General features: G+C 35.5%; 3 protein-coding genes across 5 annotated transcripts in view; 1 reads left to right on the plus strand and 2 right to left on the minus strand.

Annotated features, from left to right (window-relative positions):
- The window catches only part of LOC117105679 (ankyrin-3-like), a 7,560-nt gene extending 5,075 nt beyond the window's left edge, over positions 1-2,485 (minus strand). The window contains exons 1-4 of the mRNA XM_033246903.1: positions 2,198-2,485; positions 1,586-1,735; positions 980-1,207; positions 181-423 (exon numbers count right to left, since the gene is read on the minus strand). Coding sequence (XP_033102794.1) covers positions 181-423; positions 980-1,207; positions 1,586-1,735; positions 2,198-2,456 — 880 coding nt within the window. The 5' untranslated portion in view covers positions 2,457-2,485. The remainder of the gene's footprint in view (positions 1-180; positions 424-979; positions 1,208-1,585; positions 1,736-2,197) is intronic.
- A 3,431-nt stretch (positions 2,486-5,916) lies between these two features.
- Positions 5,917-14,517, minus strand: LOC117105779 (WD repeat-containing protein 34-like). Its single transcript, XM_033247059.1, has 12 exons — positions 14,049-14,517; positions 12,876-13,017; positions 11,759-11,840; positions 11,043-11,215; positions 10,676-10,750; positions 10,098-10,164; positions 9,790-9,926; positions 9,467-9,611; positions 9,011-9,112; positions 8,636-8,784; positions 7,805-8,013; positions 5,917-7,337 (listed from the first exon to the last, which is right to left on the minus strand). The coding sequence occupies exons 1-12, from the start codon at positions 14,111-14,113 to the stop codon at positions 7,208-7,210; spliced, it is 1,476 nt and encodes a 491-aa protein (XP_033102950.1). The 5' UTR covers positions 14,114-14,517; the 3' UTR covers positions 5,917-7,207.
- Positions 14,518-15,415: 898 nt separating this feature from the next.
- LOC117105754 lies at positions 15,416-27,374 on the plus strand. Of its 3 annotated transcripts, none has more exons than XM_033247024.1 (11): positions 15,416-15,521; positions 17,277-19,684; positions 20,341-20,770; positions 21,110-21,307; positions 22,415-22,521; positions 23,003-23,153; positions 23,245-23,328; positions 23,462-23,574; positions 23,961-24,021; positions 24,804-24,987; positions 25,391-27,374. In XM_033247024.1, exons 2-11 carry the CDS (start codon positions 17,328-17,330, stop codon positions 26,038-26,040), a joined length of 4,335 nt encoding a protein of 1,444 aa, XP_033102915.1. In that variant the 5' UTR covers positions 15,416-15,521; positions 17,277-17,327; the 3' UTR covers positions 26,041-27,374. The 3 variants fall into 3 exon arrangements, with proteins under 3 accessions (XP_033102915.1, XP_033102917.1, XP_033102916.1); XM_033247026.1 differs by having other exon boundaries at positions 20,341-20,581; XM_033247025.1 differs by lacking the exon at positions 15,416-15,521 and adding an exon at positions 16,764-16,787.
- Positions 27,375-27,700: the final 326 nt, after the last annotated feature.

Below are 27,700 nucleotides of genomic sequence, written 5' to 3' on the forward strand. Positions count from 1 at the left end.
GGACGTTTGTTAGGGAGACGGTTCGCACGTGGCGCCTTGGGTCGGACTGTTCCATTTTTTTCGAAGGGGTGTTCCGTTTTGGGAACAATGGCAATTAGTCGGTTATCCAGGTAAGTATTCACGAAATAGACTTGATAGTGTGGACAGAGCTTTACACTACTAGTTAGTTACATAACTCACCACACTTGCCAGAGCCATGTGACCCAGGAGGCAGAGCAGCTGGTTGATTGACATCTACATTAATTCCTTTGGTAACGATGCACTCTAATATCTCGTAGCAGGTGGTAGTGCAGTTCTTGACTGCAATGTGAAGGGGCGAGAGCCCGTCATTGTTGGTAGCATTTACGTCAGAGCCCCGAAGTACCAGTTCATCAACTGCTTTTACCATTCCAAAGCCTATACAGTCATGCAGAGGTGTATTACCTATAGATCAATCAGGAAATCATGAAATCAATCGATCAAAAAATGGCTTTTAACATTTCCCCCTTATTCAACATTAAATATTTCAGGGGTTGCATACATGACAGAGCAGAATGACAGCAGTGATAACACTAGTGGGGGAAAGGGGGGATTTTCTCCCATTGGACAAGCTTGGAGTTTGTTGGATCAAAAATTTAAATATAATATTTTGCCTACCCAAATAACATTATTTTGATTGCCAATCCCTAATGTTGTGGTCTAAAAGCACAGTTTGGACCATAGTAAGCGATATAAACTCTCCCTGTCAACCTTACCAGGGAATTCTTTATTCCGGAAACCCTGACCAAGGCTCTAGTCAGCCTGTTGCTTCGGAAGCCCCATCGGACATGTCATACCCCTTGTCAGAAAATATTTGGAGTCACCGCTGAGAACAGCACAAATATATACTGTATTCAACCACTGTAATATTTACGTACTTCAACAGACAACAATTAAATGGTTAAACTCAAAAATGTAGTTTCAAACACACAGATTTAAATTGGTTAGAATGGTTCATTACCGTTGTCAAGTGCAGGCAGTGACAGAAGCTCCCTGCCAAGTGCACATTGGAACAGCTTCAAAACACACTCCTCTTTGCCCCAGCTACTTGCAGTATTTAGACATGTCTTTCCCACTTCATTCATCTTATTGTAGTCTGCCCCGCCTTGCAGTATCAGATCCTCAATGATGTCCGGGTGGTCATTCTTCGCTGCCAAGTGCAATGCTGTTGTTCCTCCTAGAAACCTTCCTAAAAGTAGAAAAACAGCAAAATATAATAATATGACTAAAATTTATTTTGTACTCAGTGGGCCAAATTACTCCATTTCAATAACCAGCCCAGAAGATTATAGGCAAGTATAAGAAATATACACCCAAGTCAATCATGATGTCACCACCACTGTTCACTTTAACTCCCAATGTTACTTTCCTATCCCAAACCATGCACTCATTTTTAGTCAACAGTATGCTTTTTTTTCAGTTGGTGTGCAAAAGGGCAAAACACTTGTACAATCAGGCGCTGCGATGGATTCTAGGCTGGTGTTTTTACACCTTGCATTAATCTAACCTTCGTATAATAATTTCACCTAGTGTATAAGCATTGCAAATATATTAACTTATTACATACTTGTTATAGATCCTGGTCGATTGTAATATTGAGTGGCTACGTTGATATCTGCTTCGTAATCTATGAGAAGACGCAGGCAATCTCGGTGGCCATTTTGTGCAGCATAGTGCAAGGGTGTCACACTGTAGGTATCACCAGCATTGGGGTCAGCTGTTGGGTGTAAAAAATTAAAGTGGTATTTACTTAAATTTCTTTTTTTGAAAGCATGATCAGAGTTCGGAGATCGTTCCTAGACATGATGGAGACGAGACGGCTTGGCTGACGTCTCTGAAAGGGTTTGGATTGTGTTATTATTATTCACTTCAGGAGCCAAAAAAAACAAAACATTAAGTTATACAATCATTTTTATACAGTTAATGTTGTGCAATTACTGTGTCATATCACTCCTGCCCACCTACACCCCACCCACCCCCTCCCCCTCCCAACGACTAGGCCTAGGCCCCTAGGCCTACCTTTTCACTCTAGCCTAATCACATGTTTGTATTCAGAAAATTAAACCCACGAATCAGATATGAATGTCTGGTGGTAACAAACTCCACCGACCCCCTCCCCCTCACTCCTTCTTTTTTTGATTAATTTAAATTTTGTCCTAGGTTAGGTTGGCCTGCCTACCTCCATTCTCAAGCAGAATTCTCAACAGCTTAGCGTTGCCCGACAGACAAGCCCCGATAGCTGGCGTCTGGTAATACTGGCCTGAAAAGATGTGCTGCCTAACGTATGCTGCAGCGTTTCCATCGGCTCCTTTTTGCAACAAATCGATGACCATGTCGATGTCTCCATTACCACTAGCTTCTGTCAGAAGTTTATCAAGACAAAGTTGAGGATTTTCATCAAATTTACTGTAAAGTTCCAGTGACTGTCTGTCCGACATCGTTTGTTGACGAACATCATGTGAACAAGTTCTCGAATCTGATCTGATGAAAGAAAATACAAGTCTGCCGCCCTCTACTTTATTGCCGTTCATTATGCGTACCATAGACATTTTTATTATTTAACATAGAATTGAATAGATCACCCATTATTTATATATAATGCATTTACGTCTAAAAAGATTATATGTAAATAATTGTGTTAACGTTTTCATTATTTATATACAATTACTTTACTGATTTCATTATATATAAATAATGAAAGGGTAACCAAACATTATTTATATATAATAAAGTTACTGGTTTCATTATATATAAATAAGGAAAGGGTAACACATATTCACCAATGCTCTTTAAGTTACAATTAGGGCCTATTGTGTGTAGTCTACAGGTCGCAGACCATCACCTATTGAAAATGGCACAGCAAGGGATTTTATAGATTATTGAGAATGATAGATCACCGAAAAATAGATAAAATGATAGTTGAATGACCAACAAAGTCAACTTAAGACAATAGGTCGTCATTAGAAGTTATTTAGTATAACCTCATTCGGGAAATTAATCTCAAATTCGAGTTGCCGTCCCGGGCGTTGTCAGTGACGTCGTATGATTCGTGTGCGATTTTTACCAATTAACCCCTAAATAAAAAATAGTTGAGTCATGTAGTACCTTGAAAATCAATCCAGAAACCCGGTAGTTTTTTGATTGTTTATTGTTAGCTTTCCTTGGCTGCCAAAAATAGTTTTTTGGCAGTTGCGTCCCTGGTGACATCGTGCAGGCATGGTGAAGGCTGGTTACGATTTGGTGGCACATCGATTGAGTATTTTCATTCATCTGGCCATGTAAGTCAGTGGCTTATCTAAATGTCTTGAAATGGGGGAGGGTGCTGACTGTCTCTTGCTGATAGGGGACGCGAAAGTGAAGTGGAGGGGGCTGGGTTCGATGATCAGTTGAGGGGCGCTAATTCACAAAATAACGTGATTTTAGGTGATTTTTTAATTCTTGACCGTGATATGAAACCAATGTTAGTATAATCTATAGGTAAGCATGTGGTTAACATAAGCAATTTAGTCCAACGAAACTGTTTATCATCTTGATACCTTCCGACGAAAATTGACCCTACCAGCGTCACCACGGCGTCCCCACCGATCGATCTAACGTGACGTTGTTATGTGGGTGTTTTATATAGATTATTGAGAATGGTAGATCACCGAAAAAATAGATAAAATGACAGTTGAATGACCAACAAAGACAACTGAAGACAATAGTTAATTATTAGAAGTTATTTAGTATAACTTTATTCGGAAAATTGATCTCAAAATCGAGTTGCCGTCCTCGGTGTTGTCAGTGACATCGTATGAATTGTGTTCCTTTTTTTACCAATTAACCCTTAAGTAAAAAATAGTTGAGCCATGTAGTACCTTGCAAATCAACCCAGAAACCCGGTACTTTGTGATTGTTTATTGGTAGCGTCCCATCGCTGCCAAAAATAGTTTTTTGGTAGTTGCGTCCTTGGTGACATCGTGAGGGCATGGTAAAGGCTGGTTACGATTTGGTGGCACATCGATTGAGTATTTCCATTCATCTGGCCATGTAAGTCAGTGGCGTATCTAGATGTGACCCTACCGCATATATAATGGCACTCGACCTCAACGGTTATTTATAATTGGCAGTAAGAAACCATTATAATGACCGTGACACGATAACACGTGTGCATTATATACATATAATGAGTTTCAAGTCCAAGCATTATATACATATAATGGTTTGCGACAGCTAGTATTTATATATAATGAAATGTAAAAGCAGTTTAATACATAAAACCATGGAGGTATAAAAATAGATTTTTTATACCTCCATGATAAAACTATGTCACAAATACGCATGCAAAAATGCACAGGGACACCAGGCTGTTTTTGTATTTTTCTTGAATCTGTATGCCTGATCACCATCATCATACACATTATAATAGATTCAAGTAAGATGTTTGAAATGATATAAAAATGTATGCAAACATGCCTTTGGAAGAGTTTTTTTTTTTTTTCGAGTTTTATTCACCTTAACGTCGACTCGGTCTTAGAAAGCACCAGGAATAATCACACCAGGATTAATCACCACTGAGGCTGTTTTTGTGTTTTTCTTGAAATCTCTATGCCTGATCACCAATCCATCATCATACACAGAATAAATTAAAGTAAGATGTTTAATGAAAATTCATCGTAGCCATTATTAATTATTATCATTACGGTCCCGGCGTCATTCCTTGAATCGGGACGGTACTTAAATTACTTTAGTTCACCGATGTACACATGACGTGGGTCATATCATGTAAAAGATAATTATTTGCCCTGAATTATAATTTGTATTTTTAATGTATTACTAGAGATATGTCCCTGCATTCAACAATTATGTGGATATTCATTGTACTGTTATTTACTCAACTATTGCCCCGGCGTCACTAATTTTTTAATTGATTTAATATGCTGAATCATATTAATGGTATATACCTATATATAGGCTAGGCTAGACCTAATCAGTTATTGATACCATAATGTCATCTATCGACAAAAACATCGATTCGATTAATTAACAGCAGGTTTTCGCACTGCGGCAGTGCCGATAGAAAACATCAGCTTCCTACGATGTCATTATTTATATATAATGGCACTCGACCTCAACGGTTATTTATAATTGGCAGTAAGAAACCATTAATGACCTTGACACGATAACACGTGTGCATTATATACATTAATGAGTTTGAAGTCCAAGCATTATATACATTTAATGGTTTTGCGACAGCTATTATTTATATATATAATGAAATGTAAAAGCAGTTATTTATATGAGTTTGGAGTCAATTCGTTATTTATATATAATGAAATCAGTGAACTTATATATAAATAACTGTAAGTTACTTTTCATTATTTTATATAATGATTTGTTACCTTTTCATTATTTATATATAATGGAATCAGTGAACTTATATATAAATAATTGTAAGTTACTTTTCATTATTTATATATAATGATGTGTTACCCTTTCCTGGGCCTTATTTATATATAATGAAACCAGTAACCTTATTTTATACACATAATGTTTGGTTACCCTTTCATTATTTATATATAATGAAATCAGTATACTAATTATATGTAATGAAAATGTTAATGCAATTATTTACATATAATCTTTTAGACGTAAATGCATTATATATAAATAATGGGTGATCTACACAATTATATGTTAAATAATGAATTATATATACATAATTGTGTTAAATAATAAATTTACACTTGGCATACATTTGAAGTGTAATTGCTTAATTAAGTTAAATATACGGAATGAAGGGACATGTGCGTATTGTTTGTATGTGTCTTCTACATGTGTACTGGTTTATTTTGTTTTAAATGATAAAAATATATTTTAAGTAATAAGCTACCAGCAAAGAACACAATTCACTCATAATTTTTAGTGCAATTTTTATTCACACTATAAAACGAATCGATTTATAATAGATAACACATCTTGAAAACATACAAATAAGTATGTAAATGAAATATTTACAGCAATGTGTCCAAAAGTCAAAGTATTCATTTGTCTTCTACATATGTACTGGTCTGTTTCATTTAGTTTTAAATAATAAAAATATATCTTAAGTAATATTAAGCTGCCAGCCACAAAGAACACAATTATACCTCATAATTTAGTGCAATTTTTATTCACACTAAAATTAATCGATAGATAAGACATCTTCAAAATATACAAATAAGTATGTAAATTAAACACTACAGCAATGTCTCCAAAAGTCAAAGCTCTTCAATACATTCATGTTGTTAATTAGATGAACTGTGGCATAACAATGGAGCCGGGGGCCTTGTGACTTTCTGAAACTGGGAGGGGGGGCCCTTTTTGAGTCCCAGTCACCAATTCCATCGTGGAATTTTAGATGTGCTCTTTTTTTAATGATGTTTGCATTGCCATTCTAAATACTTTTAATGACGAATAAATAATATAATATCAGTGGAGGATCCAGGTATTTGAAATAAAGGGGCCAGGGAGGGACTTCCACAGTTCAGTTTGAGAGTCTATGCCACCTCAGCCCCACAATAGTTGGGGCTGAGATAAGAAAATTTATGATTATTGCATGCCTAGATGGTGGAAATGATACTCACAGATACAAAATTGTGAATATAATCTTCTTTTTATCTCCATTTAAAAATAATGTTTTGAGAAATTGAGTGGGGCTCCAGGCCGGCAGCCCCCCACCCCCCACCCTTTATTCCACCACTGGATATAATATGATATGTCCTACAGCCGATTTCAGAGACACATTATGCTGTTGATAAAGAATGTATATCAAATAATGTATCTATAACAGCATATTGATCAAAACATTAGTTAATTACATTTAGGAAAAATGCCGAAAATTCTGCAATTTTTAAGAAAGTTTATGTTTATGCCTGCTTTCTTTCTCCAACCTCAGGAAATCTGTATTGATTTCTTTCTGGTCTGATCCTATTAAATGTATTTTTGTTGCTCTTAAATTCGTCTTTATTTTACTTTCTGTTTGGAGGTTTGGCTGTATTATACATGCCTTTACATGGACCAGTATGGTCACAAAGCAAGACCTTAGACTGAGAAAGTCAGCAAGAAGGTGGAAAAAGCAGATGCAGACATAAACTCTCCTAAAAATTAGTTAATTACTAATGATAATAATATGAGTACAGAACATTGATTATCGCAGACATTATGACAATTAGTCCAGATTCAATGCCGTCATATCTCGCAAAAGCTCAACCTCTCGTGATCCTTGATGACAAAGCTCATCACTCAGCCGCCAGACACGAACAGTGCCCTCGCTATCACCACATGCTAATAATGATTGCCTGCAAGAAATAAAAAGAAATGTTAACAATAAAATTCTTTTCAGAGGTATCTATGCTTCAATTGTAATCACATATATCAGGCATTATCTACTTTTTATTTTCATTTGTACTATTTTTTCAATTTTAATTTATTTGTAGCTCAGAACATGACAATTACCAATAGTAGGAGATAAAACTGTTACGAGTCAGAGCTAATGGAAAATTTCCTATTTGTGTCAGATTCAGATTTTACAAATGTATTTACCCAGCTGTGAACACAAAGAACATTTCAAGAGCGATAATCACACTAAAAAACTGACCAATCAGGAATGCAAGCGTGTCTCGCCAACATTCAAGTAAACATATGTTTTACGCTGTAGTTTTTTTATAACCTTAGCAACAATTTCCAAGAGGTGGTCCTTAGCAGAACAATTCACTGATAGCGCAGTTATAATACTCAATTATAAATTATGTACAACACAGCCTACCTTATATGATTAAACTCCAGTGTGTAAACTGGTACACCCTTCTTATTTATCTCTAGGTTCAAAACTGGAGTAGCTTTACTCTTCTTTAAATCAAACAGGAGAAGCCTGCCCTCTGCAGTTCCAACAGCAAACACAAGAGGACGAACTGGAGACCATCGTGCTGAGAATAAATAGCTATCACCTGGTTCACAGACCACAATGGGCTGAGACTGAAAAAAAATCCAGAAAACAAAAGCTGGAATTAGAACACTCTTTTATTTTATGCACTACACAAATCCCTAACCAGTATCATTATCATTTAATGTTTAAAACAAAAATAGGATCAGGTATTCAGACATAATGATCACTAATTATAACTGAAATAAAACATTAAAATATGCCTATACATTAGTTGTAATTAGGCTAATTATAGGAAGGTTTCGCATGCGAACGCATAGGGTTAGTGTAATGTATACATAATCATTTATGACGTCATTATACGCCGGTTGCTATCCACTAACCATGTGGATGAAACGCATATCTCACTCACTACCCGTAGGAAAATTTTTCATATGTAGTACGATCTTGTGTGAAGCCATAAAAACCCTGACTTTGAAGAGGCCCGTTAGAGGGCCTCCAACACTTGAGAATTACATAGTACTGTATTAGTATGGTGTGTTGTGTTGTATGCTAATAACAGTTAAAATTCGAGCGGATTTTTTTTTTTTTAATCTTTCGCTTAAATTTATATGACGTCATCACCTTTATTTTACGTTCGTAAAATCGGGAATTCGTTAAATCTGGGTTCGTAAATGAGGGTTTCTACTGTAATAAGAAGTGTTAGTACGTTACCTCAAGTAAAGAGTGTATCCTGGCACATGCATCAGAGCTGCACGACAGAAACAAGTTGTGATGAAACGGTGAGCAATGCGTGCTGTACACTGGCCCTTGATGTGGATGGAATTTAAAAGTAATCGCAAGATTTGCTACAAGATCTTCACCTTTTTAAAATAAATATACAAGAATATCAATTGGATATAAAGCTCATTCAATGCCATGCCTCTAAAAAATAATATAATAGAAACTCTTTAGCCACAGTGATGGTGGGATTTAAGATGCAAATCACCTAACCATGACTAAAAACATAGCAGCTTACTAGTGATATTGTGATATGAGGCTCATTATATACCATGCCATAAAAAATGATTTAAAAAAAACTAGTCCCACCTTCAGTGAGATCCTCCGGCATATTGCACTTATACAAGCCTCCAGACTCACTGCCTATCACCATGCTTGTCTGGTCTTCCGGCCAGAAGGATAAACACGTCACTAGATAAAATGAACAATATCATTATATTGTGAAGACAGATACTGTAGCTGGATCTTAAGTCACAATGTTTTATATATCTCATTAAAGAAACATAAGTAATTGATAATAAAACATGTTATATATAATATGTTATATTTATATATTATGTCATACATGCTCATGCCATCAATTTCATGATCCTACATTCATCCAGCTACTGTATATCCACTGAAAATGCAAACATGCTGAGCTCACTGTCTTCTGTCAATATGAGAACAATAAATGTCTTGTTCCTATTTCATCATAGTAAAAAAAGTGATCAAGAGTCAGTCATGAGTCAGTACAGTGAACTGTGCTGCTACAGTAGTACTCACCTCCTAGGCTAGGCTCCTTGTCAGCAGACCCCAGACCCCTGTTTAGCCCCATTGAAAGCTTCCATCCTGCAGACAGCTTTAGCTGATCTTTACCCAGAACAAAGTCCCAAATCAATACCTTTCCTTCACTGCATACACTCATAATCTGCAAACACAGTACTAACATTATCATACTGATCAGAAATTTTACAGTTATAATATCAATAACACAGAGGTTCCAAGTTGGAAGAAGGCACTTTGTAACAATATCACTATATAAATGAGGATGAGAAGGAAGAGGTGGAAGAACAACCAATTATAATAATCGCAGTAATGTGTAAAACCTTTGCTTTAGTTTTGCTACGTGTATACTGATCAATCCAGACTAGGCTGCTGACTGCCTCTCGGTGGCTGTCCTCATCAAGGCTAGAGGAAGCCATGAGTGACTCACTTTTTCCTAGATCCCAAATCATGACATCACCTTAAAAACAAAAGCCAAAACACAGTTTGAGACAAAAAATTTTAACTAAGAATACAAACAAAAAATCATAATAGGAAAAACAATTATATCGTTCATTAAAGAACAAAAATGGTATGAATAGTTAATGGTAAACAACAGATGAAAAAAGTGGGAGAAAAACAAAATATTTACCACTAAAAGTTGCTCCAGCTATCCACGCAGGGTACCTGGGATGAAATGATAGCGTAGTCATGCAACTCTGAAAAATAATTATATGTAGTTCACAAATCCTTTGCACATTAAATGAATCAACTGAATTTACTAAAATTATCAAGGACATCCTCATCATTATCCTTGTTATGGATATTTACCTCAACATTAAGCTCATCATCTTCATAATTATGATTATCATCTTCATCGTAATTACAGTTGAACCTGCCTGGTTCAACTGGCCGTTGAAAAATTGTTTGATATATTTGTTCGATAAAATTTGACTTACAGACCATTAATTAATGGAAAACTCAACAATTTGCCGTATAACATAAGATCAACTTGGAAATAATTTGAGTTAGGCAAAGTCGACTTAGGCAGGTTTAACTGTATTAATTATTCTTTCAGTTCATTTCACTAAGTTAAATACCTGATCGAGCAGGAATATTTTACTGTTCATCTTTTTAGAAGTGACCGTCATGTATAGCACTAAGTATACATTCACAATTGCATCCAAATAGGAGTGCCTATTACATCACAATTATCAAACCTCTACTCACTGAAACCTCGATGAATGTGCCTGGTTTGTCCTGTTTAACCTTTTGACGCTCAAGATTCCAGGTCAACAACAGACCCTGCAAAGAAAATACAATATGGATGGTGTAAAAGATCTATTATTTGCTACTATTTTCATTACACATGGAAATTCAGGTCTGAAAAGGTGTGTGCCCTACCTCCAACCACTGTTAAGCTATACTGTACAATGTACTGGAAAAATTTTATAAAGATGACTTTAATTTTTGAGGCACAAAGAATGTTTTGCCAGTGAAATTTAAAACTGGTTAATTATTTACAGCAGGGAGGTGATTACAAACAAATGTTCCATAGAAGAGTTTGCCATCGATCACCTCAATAACTAGGATGTACCTTGTGTTCACACCAGTCTTGATGATCTGTCATCCCATATGCAACAGCTATGGTTGAGCCAATAGCATTCCACGATAACGACGTACACTGAAGCTCCTTCACCAGGTCACAGGCTGTCAGTGTGAACATACAATTCAAATCAAGTTCTTCCACAACAGACGACACATCAAATCCTGCAAAAATAATGAATTTGATCAAAACTAATCAACAGAACTGGGATGCAGAAAATGGGGCTGGGAGATCAACTGGAAAAACACTGTTCATAAAACAGGGAAATGACAGGACAATACACTGTGAAAATGGTTAAAAACGACACTGGGAATAAGCTGGAAAATACATTGGAAATTAGGTTATGAAATACACTAGGATCATCGTTAGAAAACTGCAGAATATACACTAACAATATAGTTAGAAAGTGCATTAGGAGAATAAGTTGTTGATATTGCAACAATATTAGACTTAATTCCAGTCCCTAAATTTTGTCTTTATTAGTGAAAACAATAAAATACTATATAAATCGATTTTGGCACCAATGGCGTTCCATATTACTTCTTTACACCAATGGCATTCCATACTATACTACAAGAATACTTAAAACATCTTCTAGTAATGACAATATAAATAGTAACTGAAATTGGGCTTTGATAAGGAGGCCTTGTCTCCTCTTAGATTTGTCACTGATTGAGATAAAATGTCTGAAAGTTAAAAAAAGTTACCATCGAATGCATGACTTCGGTGAGTTTTATCAAGGTAGTCAATCACATCTGGCTCCACACGTTTCAAAAATGTTAACAGCGACTGAATCGAGACAAACAAAAATATTCTTAGGGAAGTAAGAAAAATATCTTTAAAAAAAACTAAAGGAAAAATGAATATTACAGACAGAAATGTCATGTCATATGCTGACCCCAACCTACCCCATCCCATGAGCACGAGAGGAGCTGCACACCAGACTGTACAGTAAGGCCTGTGCAGGGAATATATCCTCCGCGCAAAAATTAGGCCTAGAAATCTGTCCGCGCATTTCAGAATATAAGGGCTGATTTCTGCACAGATTCTGCCGAAAATTAGGCTTTAACTTAATCTATAACCAATGTATTATGCAGTAGTTATGATTCTGCACAACTACTGTGTTTTCCTAGCAATTTTCCACGCAAATTTGAGCTAATTTTTGAGGTATCATCTATAAAAAATTCAATCTAAAAAAATTAAAAACCTATTTCATATGTTTCAATTGATGTTGAAAATAAGAATTTAAATTTTTATTTAACCAATAAAAATATATTTTTCATATTACCAACTAGAGATGTTTTCCTTCTATTCAAAAAATATTACAAAGCTTATTCGTATTTTGTATTTAATATATTATATTAGTGGATTCGGCGAGACTTTCTTATTCCCTGTTTAGTGTACTTATTTTTCTAAAGATCATCGGGGGAGGGCAGAATAAAAATAAAAATAAAATTTTTTAAATTATTTAGCAAACAGTTTTACCAAAAACATCCAGATAGAGGAGAAAATAAAAATAATAATTTTATTAGTAAATGTAAAATCAGATGGTTAAATGCTTCAAATTTATATAATTAGAAAGAAATATACATATCTCACCTTTGGAGATTTCAAGGAGGGTGTAATAAAAATAAAGAAAAACTTTTTTTTTAATTTTCAGAAATTTCTATTTTTTCATGGGCAGGGGCACTAATTTGCCAAAAATAATTTTATTTTCAAAATCATAAAATTTTGGATTCGCCGGGTTCACTAAACAAGGTATAAAAAAGTCTTGCCTAAGGATAAATAACTCAAGATTGTAGATCTATGGTGGGCTGTACGCACCACAGGGTCAAAGTCAGGGGTGTTTGAAAAATCTGGACTTGTATCCTCTGTCTGGATATCCGCATCTGATTTAGAAACAGACTGAGATGCTTCCTCCTCGGTTTCCACCTTCTTAGTTTGCGTTGTTGAATTATGAAGGTTTCTACGGTATAAAGAAATATCGTTTCAAATCAAATATAAAAAGTAACCCGCAAAACATTAATCCTGTCTATCAATTATTATTATCATTATTAATATTTTCATCTTATTGATATGTTTGGTGTGTATCGCATATATCAGAATTACTACAATAAAATTATGTGCAGTTAGGCCCTATAAAAAATATTATCCTATCCCTATCTGGGTAGGAAAAGCGATGAGGGAAGAGGCTTTTTTTAAAATTTTTTATATTGCTAAAGCCAAATATCACCCTTGGGTTGTTTGCTGGTGCATTGATATTTAAAATAAAACATGATTTAGATAATGCAAACAATATCTACTAACTATTTAATAAAATAAATGAGAAAAAAAAAAAAATAATTTTTTTTTTTTTCAGTACCATAGAACACATGGTGCGGGGGTGATAAACTAATAATTTTTTTTATTGGGCCTTACGTGCAGTTTGTCGCATTTGTGCAAATTTATATAAACATGTTGAATAATTTCAAAAATGGTGATAACATGTTTCATGTATTTATTATATATTAATTATTTTAGGTATTAAAATATCGATAGGGGCAGCAGTTATTTTAGTTGTTCACTAAACATTGACTGTTTTAAAAAGGCCCTAAAGACTTACCTCATGCAATATGCTTAACTTACATTTTCATCAACAGGCATCTTAAGCAAAATGACATTATTATTATTATTATTATTATTATTATTATTATTATTATTATTATTATTATTAAGCACTTTGAGGCTGGTTATTTCTTGCTTTATGTGCTTTGTAAAATTCTTATTATCATTACTATTGTTTTAATGTGAAAATAACAAAGATGACCTGTCATTTTGAAATTTGAAATGGTAAAGCATATGCTGGGACCATAGAGTTATAAATTCAAAATAATTACAATTTCATGCTGGGACTAACCAGCACAGCACACGATTTCAACTCTCTACAAAGACGACTTCCTTGTGCAGTATTTAAAAAAATACGCAAATCTGACAAATTAAAAATTGCGAATGTCTCACCTTTCCCTTTTCCAGCATGACTTGAACTCCACTCCATCCAAAGCTTCATCTACAAATTTCGCCATTTTATCAGACTTAAAATAATTATTACCTTTTAAATACTTTTTTACTTTTGACCAGGCCTTGGGATGAATGCTGCTGATTACCAATCTGGAAGATTAGCTAGGCCTAGCTGTTGCTATCCCACCACCACAGGAACCCAAATCCAGGGACCAGTCGTAGTCTGGTGAGTGAGTGGCAAAGGCCGAGTCGCCTCACTCAAGCCAAGAAGGAGGCCTAGCTTTATCCCTGCTGTTTGTAACTATTGATACTAAGGAAGCATAAGACAGCACCTGAATGTGATTCGCCCACAACTATATAATTAACTGGGGAAATCTTCTGTCAACCTAAACAGTTGAAATAAAAGGCATTTGTTTGCTAATTAATAGTAATACCGTAACTAATGTAAACGACCCGGTCACATGTACAAACAAATATCTCAGCAATCGACCGTCGGTGGCAGCAAACATTATTTATTTGAAAAATCTTCAGTTCGTATTTTATTATTTCCTAAAAGCGTTCGATACAATTATAGATCACACGATTCTAAACTGAGTTATGCGTTAGAGTTAAACATAGCTTCTCAAATAATTTTCTTGATTTGACTTACATTAATAACAATTATGGAGTGTTTCAATTGGTAAAGCAAAAATGTTCTTGATTTAACTTACATTAGTTTTGGAGAGTTTCAATTGGTGTATAAAGCAAAAATTGACAATCAATATTGAAAAAAAACCCCCCCAAATTATATCATTTCTTAAGGAAGTTAAGATAAGAGAAATCTCCTTTGCGGTCACCTTGCCTCCTATTACCATGTGTTTGCTTGATTTATCTTGTATTTGTTTTTGAAATTTGGCAACAAATCTGAATAAGTGATTGCAGATTCTTAATATTACATTTGGGAAAAAGGGACGTAATAATTTTTTTAAAGCTTTTCCCCCATTTTTGAAGTATTCAAATTCTGCAGGAATTTAATTGAGTAAGATTTTTTTCATTTTTTTTTTTTTTAAATACAATTTCACACGGAGGCTCCTCACCAAAAGGCACAGCCTTAGCATCCTCCAAACTAATACTACAATTTGCAGTATGAATTTTGTGTGTGGTGCAAACCCACAGATACAGCATGGACCTATATATATTTGCCAAAATTATGCTTAGCACAAATGCTAGATGCTAATAGCTATGCCCGGATCCGCTTCTATACATGGATGGTAAAGATGATTGCCAACAATTGCCAATTGGGGCACCATAGAGGGCGATATACGCCTCGCGGACGAAACTCTTGATTCCTATGATGTTCAATGAACCAGAACACACGCTGTTACTGGACTGTCAAAGGCGGCTGGGCCTGACAGTCAGTACTGTACGCGAATTTTAAAATGATCTAAACAAGTGAAGTGCAGAAATTCGGCAAATAGGGTTAGAATAGTTTAGGTAAGACATTTATTAAGAATAAGTGTACGAAATCGTTGTCATGTCATATCATATCCTAACGGTAAGAAAAGGAACAGACATATATAGCCTAAGCCTCTGAGTAAATTATTATACTTTTGTTCCAAGTGGAGACCACCCGTGTGTGCTTCACATGGTGTGTGCTTTCTGTGGTGGGTAATCAAAAAACGAAGCTCATCATGCGCTGGCATTTTCCCTACAAACACACCAACACACGAGAAAGATTATTTAGATAGATCACGCGATGTCCTCTTAATTGTATTCCAGAAAACATTAAATCTGTGAGGAGCTTATTTATTTATTCAGTTCCTTTATTCAGTTAGGTCAGGATAGTTGAGGGCTTCAGGGTCAGGGGTCCGCCAAGTTGGAAAAAGTCGAAGGGGTGTGGAGTGGGGGAGGGGGAGTGGCAGGTGCAGGGAGGCCTTTCATAGAGAAGGGTCTAGGCCTAGACTATGTCAGTCCCACTATGGTTGGAGCTGAGGTGGGAATATTTGTGATTGTGGCGAGGGTGCGGGATGCCTGCAAGGTGGTGGGGAAGGCATATATGTGTGACATGGCCCACATCAGATCTGGTGGAGTTCAGTTGAGCAAGCTTAAAACATATTTTTCCTTTTTACTCCAAAGAATATACCAAGTCTCGCGCATAATGCAAATGAGCATCATCTTTTTACGTCTCAAGTACATCTGCGTTATACTGTAATTATCTCGCATACCAAAACATGTTTACAAAAACATAAAATGTATATACTGTAGGCCTAGGCTAATTAGTGATTATACCAAACAATTCATAAAAATTTGAATATTAGGCCATAAATTTCTTTTAATGAAGCTAATACTGACCAAGGACTGTAATTCATTAACTTACAGGCTGCTTTATTTTGCGATTATTACCTATTTGAGGATGCTATATTGAGTGCTATATTCATAAAATTTTGTCTCACGCATCAGACACCAACAAAGGTTTAAGAGTCATTAATGGATGATTGGCAACTCCTTCAGCTGGCATAAGCTTCCCTAACCCCTGCTACAATGACATTATATGGGGGTGGGGACTGCATGCTGTGCTCCTCCAATAACTCCCTGAAATTTAAAAATCACACTCACCACCACCATGTTTTACCAGCTATCCCCTCCACTTTTAATTTACCATGTTAATTTTCCTATGTCAACAGCCCTGTTGTTTGGTGCCGGCATCGCTCTTGGCACAGTTACCCTGATTAGTCTGTGAGAATTATTATTTAACTTAAGGTACAAAGCCCTCACATTGTCATTTTCCTTAAATACACCTGCGCGATATAATTTTTTTTTGTCTCGCGCATCAGATGCGGCCTACAAAGTTGGCAGGTTTACAAAATGTCAGCATCATTTTTGCACTATTTTCCATCATTTGTATTCTATTCCTTGTGAATTGCTCAGATGGAATTAATTTCTAAATTTGTTTTCTCCTCAAGGGTTTTTAGTCATATGATGCTGCCTGTAGGCACAAGAGCATTTTGTCTATATGAGCTAAGATGAACCAGAACTTGTGTATGTAGTTTCCCCTGCTGTATTTGAATGATGTCTTGAATTTTTTTTGGGGGTACTGTAGGGGAGGGTCTTAACTTGATGGCACTGTTTCATTTTCTCCCATTATCACAAGTGTCCATCTTTGTGCGACTCAACAGAAAAAATGGTGTTAAAGGGGACAAGTAACTTTGGGTTTTTTTTTTCTTGTCATTCTCAAATCTAATTTTTCAGACAATTTGTCAGTGTGTATAATGGAAAAAGGTAAAAAAAGAATTATCAAATATGAAAGTCAGCAAAAAATGTATACGTGCCAAGAATGATAAGAAATCTTATGGGATCTGGCTGAGGAGCAGAAAAGCTGAATGTAGCTCTACAGGGCAAAAGTTAAACATAGACCTACAACATCTATCGAACAGAGGAAATCCTGTAGTAACTCTCAACTCCAGTCAAGTGAAAAATCAACTAGCAGTTGCTGAGAGCCCCAAAATTGATGAAAATGAGTCTACTTGTGTTAACGAGCATGAATGTTGGATTGTTGCCAGCAAAGAGTCAACAAAATCTGACTTAAAGCTATGTCTTCAAAAGACCAGCACTTCTCATAGTGAAACCGTCATAGCAACATCACAGTCAACTCAGCTGCAACAGAGTAAAAATGGAAGCACTGGGCAAGGAGTTGAACCTTGCCAGGCTGGTTGTGATGTGCAGTGCAAACAAATCACTCTTAGAAGTGCTACCCAGCAACGAGGAATCAAAAGGAAGAAACAAAAGCTGTCTTACAGGAAAACACAAAGGCAAAAGAAGATGAAAAATGGAATGGCCAAAAATAAAAATTTGTCCCCAGAAGTAAAAGACCTGCTCACAACACAAGAAAAATTAAATGAGAAAGGCTCGATTCGTAAGAAGAAAATCATCACTAAAAGAAAATCTTCAACTGCAAAAGTTAAAGATGAAGAAGAATGTGCTATCGAAAGTATGCTTGGAGATGTATTTATTGCAGAACCTGACAATATCTCAAGCAGCAGTGTTTTAATTAGAGATGTGTTGATGTATGACAAAGAAGAGGATGTACCAACTGTATCTGATAAAGTTGTTATAGAAAATAATTCCATGTGTCATGATGTTGAGCTGTTGCTACCGGAAAGTATTACGTATTTACAGAACCAATGCCCAAATGATACTGTTGGAAATGGTGATGAGAGTCAAGATTTAAAGTATGGAGACCTTTTGGGAAGCCCAAATTATGGAATTAAAGCATGTATTGATCATTCTATTGGAATATCTGACAATGTCCCTGCAGAAGAATGTGGTGAAAATGAGTATATTAGCAGCAACAGCACAGAGCATACAGAGTACCAGCTAAGCCATAGCTCATCTTGTAGAAGCACTTTTGAAGATACAAAACCTGCAGAGCCTAAGGAAAATGAAAGTGTCAGGGAAACATCTTCAATTACTGATACTTCTACAGGTAACCAAGTTGTCCTGCAAAATACTACCAGTGGTCTAGAGCTTGAATCCAATGAAAGTAGTAACCAGCAAGAAGACAAATATGATCAAATGATAGATTTAACTACTGCTCTTTTGAGTGGCGAAGACAACACAGTTACTGAAGATATTATATCATCTCAAAGCTCTGGTATAAAATATAGCCAGCCCAAAGTTCAGATGAACTGTGATTGCTTAGGAAATGTTGTATTTACCAACATCATCATCTGTCCTTCAGATCTCTATATGCAAGGTGAGGAGATTACTTCCAATGATGAACTGCAATGCGGAGTTGGGATACAGTATGTACAATTGAACAAAGAGTTTAACACTAATATAAACAATGATCAACCAGTAGAAATTGCCAAAGGGAGACATAGTATTAGCGCTGTGAATGAAGTCCTTCGGGACGATACTGACTGCGGAAATGACCAGAACGATAATTCATTAGGCAAGACCTGTCAGCTTGTCATTGCTGAATCTGAAGGTATGGTACACACTAATAATCAGGAGAGTGAAAGCAGTAGTTGTGGGCAAACAGAGTTCATTACAAGTGGAAATAGTGTTGGAGCGGAAGACAAAAATATTGCTAAAATAAGAGAGATGACATGTGTTGTTAAGTTATTTCGTGGAAATTACCAAATGCTGGGAGATGATGCTGATGATGCATCTGAGAAAGTAGATTCTAAATCTGAACAAAGCAGTTGTCAATCTGAAACAGTTGCTGAAGATGAGCCTAGTGTGGAACAATGTTTGGAAAATAGATGTGAGGATCCAAGTGGAACTCATGAAGAAAACACAGTAAATGATTCTTCAAAGACCATGGAAGAAAACTCGCCTGAAGAATCTGAAGCTGAGATTTTCGCAAAACCTACCTCAACCTTGTACAGTTTTTCTCTTTTACAAGAGTACAGCTCAGGTGAAAGTGACAATGAACTTTCCCCAGAAGCAGCTACAGATGATAGTGTTCATTGTGATGGTAATTGTGGTGGTGTTGATATTCAACCAATGGACCCTACAGAAGACAGATGTGCCAATAACTATGAGAATGAAGGAAAAGATGTAAAAGTTGATGATCTTGAAGACCTTGACAAACTTTCTGTCCATTGTGAATCAAGTGATTTGTTTTCATCAGATGATGAAAGTTCCTCAGATAGGTAAGTAGTATTCTGTAATTTCTTGTGTATTTATTCAAGGATTTTTGTTACCAGGATAGGAAGCTGGCTGGTTTAAGCCATTAACTTAAATTAGCCTTATGTGTGGCATTGTTATGCTAATGAGGCAGGTAAGCACAATCTGCACATGCTCAGAAAAACAACAAAACTTTCCTTAGCCACACTGCGTATCGGCTAGGCGTACAGCTAGGCCTAGCTGAGAATTACGGTACGGTAAAACAAAGCAAAATAAGGGTACTAATTTCACTTGGCACGCAAATCAATCATACTTACACACTTAAAAACAAACTGATCTACCAATAAAATCACCTGCTAGTTAAGATATAGGCAAGTATGTTCACAAATTTGATTTTAAATTGATGTGATTTTGTTTTGTAGTATTATGAATATCACGTAAAGTTTTGTTTTTCTGAGCATGTGCAGATTGTGCTTATCTCCCTCATTAGCATAACAATGCCACACATAAGGTTAATTCAAGTTATAGACAGCTTAAACCAGCCAGCTTCTATCCTGGTAACAGTTATAAGTCCTTGATTTATTGACAGCATTTGTATACCACATTTAATAATCAAATGATATAGTCAGTACTAATAAGTTGGTACAGTTTTAGATGAACGCATTTTGATTGTATAATTTAGAGAGACTCCAGTTAAAGGCCTTTCCACTATGAATTCTGAGAGTAATAATCAAAGAGAGCAACAGACAGCTGATGGAGAACAAATTCCTGTGCAAACACTACACAAGTCTCAAGATTATGCGAAGGACCCTCAACTGATCTCAAAAGTAAAACCAATGGTGAAACCTTTGAATAAGTCACCACTTAAGAGGAGAGTTGTTGAGGTCAGGTCCAGACACTATCCAAGCTTTCAGTCCTGTAAGGTAAACGATAGCTCTTTTAGAAGTTCAGTAATGAACCAAAACCCTTACAAGGCCCATATTTATCATAGAGAATATGCCAGTCCACAAATGAAGAAGCCACTGCTATCACTTTTTCAAACTTCTAGAAGTCCAGAGATTCAAAAAAGATGGAAAGGGAATTGGGAATCTCGTAGTTGTGATGGTTATAGAGTAAGTTGCAAAACTTTATAAATTTCAGTAATTTTTAATTTTTTTTATGTCACTAGCTGGAAGAATTCGAATATTTGATTGATAAAACACATCTGAGAATGATTGGACCAGAGTCACCGGCCATGAAGTTGCCATGAAATAATGTTGTTTTGTATTTATTTCCTTTAAATTTAACTTCCACATTTACAATAAGTAACCGTATTTTAAAATCAATATTTTTTGTGGTATTCCACCTTGCATATTCAATTGTTTTTTTTGTGAAAATAAGGTTTACAATTTTAAAACACCAAAGATGGTAGATATCATATTTCTATTTTTCACTTTGCCTTTATTTTTTAGAATGAATTCAAATCAAATCATCGTATAGTAGTCAACCGTGATCCTCATCAGTTGATTCTAAACTTGGTGAATAATGGTCTTTTAGTCCAAGCCTGGAGGGAGATCGTACATTATGGGCTGTGCCATGAAGTGGACACTCGGTGCCTGGAGGACATGGTGGTCAAAGGCTGCATGATGATGACAGACAATGCATGGCAGGTGAGATCGTGGTTGGTCATAATTACAGTAGAACCTTGATTTTACGTATGGTACGGGACCGGAGGGCGTACGTAAATCGGGGGATTTGTAAAATAGAGGTTGGATTAAAATTGTGGTAACCTTTGACCTAATACGTACATAACGCTCAATATATGTATGTATGAACGAACGATGTTACCTAGCTAGGCTAGACCTAGCCTCTAGGCCTACAAATAAAACCATGTGTTTAGTGTTTTTATTCATCACTTTACGATGTCACAAGTGTAAGGTATAACTTGGGAATTCCCCTTCATGCCTATTCTAAATAAAGCTGTCGTGTTGTCTGGGCCTGTTGAGACAAACTAACCCATGTGCACTGGGCGAGCCAACCAATTGGCGTTTGTGTACGTGAAACAGCAACCATGTGCTGTGCACTGGGCGAACCAACCAATTAGCGTTCGTGTACGAAACTATGCCTACTTAGCTTCGTGTAGAAAATTTGACCAGACAAGTTTTTCCATGGTTTACCACACGAAGCTAAGGAGGAAAGCAATTATTTTGAGCACCATCGGTAGTTTTTTAATCTCACTCAGTTCACGTGGTTTTAGATTATAACAACCCGGTATTAGACTCAATCAACATTGCTGTTTAATGAAAATATGTTGCATTATGGTTTGTTTATTGTTATAGTTTTTTTACTTATGGTTGCTCTGAAAAGGGCCATTTGTTTTGAATATTTTCTGGGTTTTTGATGACGTCATCGTAGATACGAGGCGTATGTAAAATCGAGGGTTCGTATGACTGGGGTACGTAAAAACAAGGTTCTACTGTATTTGACAATAGTTGTTTTGGTGTTTCCTGACAAAAATTTCATTGGTTTTTGTTTTGATATGTTGCACTTGGTTCTTAATAATGAAATAGTGTTGTTTGGTATGGTGCACCTTGGAATTTTATATGGTACGGTACACTTTTGAGTGAGTGCATTTTGGGATCCCTTTGATATGGTACACATGGTTGTCTAGTGAGGGTATATTAGATTCTGCCTTCAGTTCCATGCACTGAGATCTATCAGGAATTGTTCATTGTGGGGAAGACTTTGATATTATGCACTGGGTTCCCTTTTTTCAGATGGCAATGGAAATCCTGACAGAACTCAAGTACAATGTCAGCTGTAATCTGCCAATCCTGTGTTTCAAGTTGATAAAAAATTTATGTAACATGAAAGAAATGAATCGGTAAGTGACATGTTAGTTAAAGTTTATTGTCATAATTTTTAAAAATTTATGTACAGTAGTCACTTTGATCTGCTTCACTAACATGGTAGTGTTTTTAGGTTCAGATTATTTCATCTTAGAGTCTGTGCACAGTGTACGTTTATGTTTTCTCTTGATTGTGGAAGCGGTTTGGTGCAGCGGGAACGGTTTGGTTTCTCAACCTTGAGGTTGGGGTTTGAATCCCTCACTGTGCATTTCGCAGTGTCTTTGAGCAAGGTACTTTATCTGTGTTGCTTCTCTCCACTGATGAGTATAAATTTGGAAGCTGGTGGGTTGCCTGCTCCTGCACCAAGACAGCAGCAACACTAAGCATGTGGACCCAATGACAAGGGGAAAAAGTTACAGCGCTTTGTATCCATAAAGAAAGGCGCTATACAAATGACCAGATTAGATTAAAGTGATTAAAAGATAAAATTATAAGCATGTATTCTGCATTTTTCAGAGCAATGGTGATTTTTGATTATATACCCTTTCCACTAAATTGTTTGGTTCCAATGGAAATATTAGACCAGTTATTGGATGGCTTGATGTCAACCTCAAAATGGAAAGCCGCAAGAGATGTGGTTGGTCGACTTCTCTGCTCAGGGTTAAAGGTAACTACAGTGTAATAATTTGATGGTTAAGGTAAACCAACATTTTGCATTTTAAGTCAGTTTGATGACAACACTTGCACTCTGTTTGTAGCCACAGGATTACGTGTTGCAGAGAATTCTGAAAACATTTTACGATGACTCGGACAGTCAAGGCATTATTGAACTTCTTAGACTGGTAAGCTATTTATGTTTGAATATGTATGGTCATGATTATGAAACACTTAAATGCTTTTCTGATCTTGCCTCAAGAGAGCATAGGCATACATGTCAATTTTTCTTCCATGTCGATATATGATTTCTAATTACAGCTTCAAAAGTCTGCCATGCAGCGTGCACACCCAATATACCAGGATGCATTGCGGTTTTTACGAAGACTGCAACTAAACACAAGGTGTGATTATCATGATGACCCAGTACAAAGGTAAAACCACATAACAGCAACAAGGTGAACTGCGGCAAGGATTGAGATAACATGACTATGATAAACATACAAAAGATGTCAATGTTTTTCAAAATGCAGTAATCCCTTGGCCTCTACTAATAAACAGCATGTTAGAATTTGATCCTAATAGGAAGCCATTTAATTTTATTCGTCTGAGGAGTGAGAAAAAAAACATAAAGTACAGTACCTTATAGTTTGCCCAAGACCTGTAGCAAATCGACAGCTTTGGGTTCAGAACCCGAATCTGATAGATAAAATCTTTGATTAACGAACAATTTTGTAATTGATAGAATTTCTATCTCACTCTGTAATGTTGGTTTTGATTTATGAACTTTTCATGTTTTGCATATGTTTGATTGCTTAAGTTCAAAGCTGAAGAAACTCTTGGAGCCCCAGAACATTAAAGAGCTGATAAGTGCTATATGGGTAAGTACACTGTAGTTTCTGATTGTAATAAAAAATTTAAGAATTTATATATGACAGTGGCAGATGCAGGAATTTGATGGAGGGTCTAGCCCACTTCAGCCACACCATGGTTTGGGCTGAAATATTAAAGAAAAATTATGATTATGGCACTTCTAGATGGCAGGAAATGGCACCCTCTATTTTAATATAATTTTCTTTTTTTCTAAATTTTTCTTATAATTTACAACACATTTTGGGGGACCCAGATTATCTTCCCAACCCCCCCCCCCCCTAAATCTGACACTGTGTGGTGTCTGATAGTAATAAAATATTGAAGAAGTTTTAATGTTGGATTGGATTTATTCGGTGCAAACACCAATGATAACCCATGGAAGTCTGAAGATGAATTATTTCCAGTGGGGTCCTTCTGTTGGTGATTGGGCAGTAATCCCCTACTTTTTTCCAAAGAGTGTACTGCGTTCTTTAACATGCACATTGACTATTTAGCACAAGGGACCAATGGCTTAAACGTCTCATCCAAATGATGGTGTGCTATACAGGGCGAGCAGCGATGAAAATTGAACCAGAGATCTCCACGGTTCAGCGTATACACATTGGCTACCACCAGTTTAGCCGACTGCGCTAAGCTGCTCTCATTTTTATTGGTGTTGTATACTAGAGTGCTAATTATGTTGAAAGTTTGAAAAAATATATCATGCATACTTAATATATACCTTTGCTTCATGTGTTTTATTATATTACTGCTGATACAACCTTTTACCTGATTCTACCACCATTTGTAGGATTGTCCAAATGGCTTTCATTTAGGCCGGATGTGTACAACATTCTTTGAAGTATGGTCTGTAGAGGCCTCATGCTCATCAGCACTGCAGCAGGAAATCTGTGCGTATCTGACAAGAGGGCCTCAACTCCAGGCAGTAATGTTTGCAGACTTTATTCGTGAATTGGATAAAACACGCAAAATTTGTAAGTCGTTTTATTTTTTCCATGATGATTATAATGGTAGTAATAATAATAATAAACATGATGATGGTAAATAATAATTGTAATGGTAATAATCATGATATTAAGCAGTATTAGACTCGTCAACTTCAAGAGGTCCGACTGTGGTGGTTTTTTCGAAACGCAATCCTATTTTGAAATGCACTACCATCAACTAGAGAGCATCCTTCAAAAGATAATGAAGGTCGTTCATCAGTGGTAAGTTTTGAATGCATACTTGAGATTTGAACGCTATTGAAATTCTAAGAGGGCGCCCCCTATCTCAGGGTATTACTTTGTTTTTTTATTCATTGCGTGCAAATTTTATACTCATTGATAAAACAAAAAAAATAAGGATGGTTGTTCTTGATTGACATTGAATGTGCAGGTCCAGCATTTCGTGAAGCATGTACTGACCTCCTGAATGGTCTTCTACTAGAAGCGCTTGCTTTGGACAACAAAAAACTTGCACTGCGGATCATCTTTCCATCAATGGAATCGTACTTAATACCAATTTATGACAAGGGTTTAGCAAGTTTGACAGACCTCCAGTGGAATGCTGGGTCGGCAGCAAGAGCAACAGCAAGGCGTCTTTTTAATCTGCGGTGTCAGAATGGCTTTCTCGGTAGTCGCCACGTCCGACCATTTGAATTGTTAATTCAATCAACCTCATCCATTGCTGAGATATTCTTTACAATCGAGAAGTTTCTTTTCTCTCATAAACAATTGTACAACAAAAGAACGTATCATTACGACATTGTGAGAGTAGTTATTCTGCACGGACCAAGACCTAAAGGTTTTAATTTGACTGTCGAAATGGAGAATTGTATTCACAGGGTTAAACATGTTCTAGAAACTGCTTTTGAGCCACCATTGATAATTCTACGCATTTATCCATTCACAAACAAATCGCCTAAAGATGTACTCGTTGTGGCATACCATTCAATTCAAGATTGGTTGAAGCTGAAAGCAAATTCCTCAAAGCAAGATCCGTACCAATACTGCCCTATTCCCAGATACAGTGTGGCGGTTAAATAATCGGAGAAGTATTTTTTTATTTTAATAATTGTTTTAGGCCCAACCCTTTCTATTGTGTTTGCAAATTTTGAGGCATTTTATAAGGCAGTAATGCATGGTGTTCCAACAGCATCTCAAATAGAATATAGATTGTTAGGTTGTTTTCATTTTTGAAGTTATTAAAGTTAAAGAAAAGAAAAAAAGAAATAGTAATGAAGTTATATATTTTATATTTATTTAAAAAAAATACTATATAGAAATAATATGGAAGAATATTTATATTTAGTTTTACAAGAAACGGGTGTCAAATATTTAATTTGTTACTTTGATTATTTTTACTTTCAAGATAGTAATTTTCTTTATCATTTCATTCCATAGAAAATTTTTATAGAAGGAACCAAAGATATTTTTATGCAGTTCTTTTGTTTGTTTCACAATGTTACACCTTGTTTTTACCCATGTATTTAATTATGTTTTTGCATTTTGCTTATATAGCGTAACATTTAAAAAATTTTTTAAATATAAAAGAATATCTATTTTGTTTTCAAATTGTTATCTTTCATAGAAAATTTTAAGAGAAGGAACCAATGATATTTTTATGCAAACTTGTTCATTTGAAACACTTTTTTTTACCCATGTATCATGTTTTTGTATATTTGCTGATATATAGCCTAACAGTTTAACTATATAAAAGAATATGTATCTTGTTGTCAAAATGTTATAATTTTCATTTCATTTTATAGAAAACTCTAAGAGAAGCAACCTTTGATATTTTTATGCAATTATGTTCTTTATTTCACAATGCAAAATTGTTCATTTGAAACACCTTGTTTTACCCATGTATGTATTTATTCATGTTTTTGTATATTGCTTTCATAGAGCCTAACATTTGAACTATATAAAAATATGAAAGAGTATATATTTTGTTTTCAAAGAAACATATCTTTTGTTGCGACATACTTTCATTTAAGATTTTAAGAGAAGGAATCTATCATGTTATTTCTATGCAATTATATTTTTTTTGCAATGTTTTATGCACAATTTCTTATTACCCAAATGTACATGAAAAATATATGTATATGATCATGTTTTGGTATATTGCTTTATATAGCTTATGCATTCTGTAGAAGAATAGAATGTATTTTAAAGATTTATATGTTTTTAAAATTTATATATAAAATATGCCATAGCAGAATGATATCCACAGAATACATTGTTTTAATCTTTGACATTTTAATCCAAGCTCATCATTTGAACAAAATTCTTTCATGATGCATTCTGTTAGAGATTTTATGTTTTGAAATTGTTTTATAAAAATAATCAGAAGAAACAAAATTAAAGGTTCTTGTTGAATATATCTTGTAATTGATTCATTTTGTTAATACAGGTTTCCCTCTATTTAAAGACCACTTTTCTGTGGTCCCAAATGTCTTAATGTCTTATCATTCAAAGCTGCTAAAAACCATGGAAACCCCGGTCCCAAAAGTGGTCTTTAATTGGAGGGAGACCTGTATTCTATTACTAATCAAATAATAGGCCGATACCACACACACAAACACAAACTTTTCTATGCAATTTAACCTCCCACAAAGCAGATGAAATTGCAAAACAGATGAGCGAGCAATTGTAAAAGTAAAGGAAACTTTGAGAGAGGTAAATAGATTAGTCTTAATTAAAGAAA

Source organism: Anneissia japonica, unplaced genomic scaffold (assembly GCF_011630105.1).
Source record: "Anneissia japonica isolate Jap-2015-1 unplaced genomic scaffold, ASM1163010v1 scaffold287754_len4335492_cov202, whole genome shotgun sequence".
NCBI lineage: Eukaryota > Metazoa > Echinodermata > Crinoidea > Comatulida > Comatulidae > Anneissia > Anneissia japonica.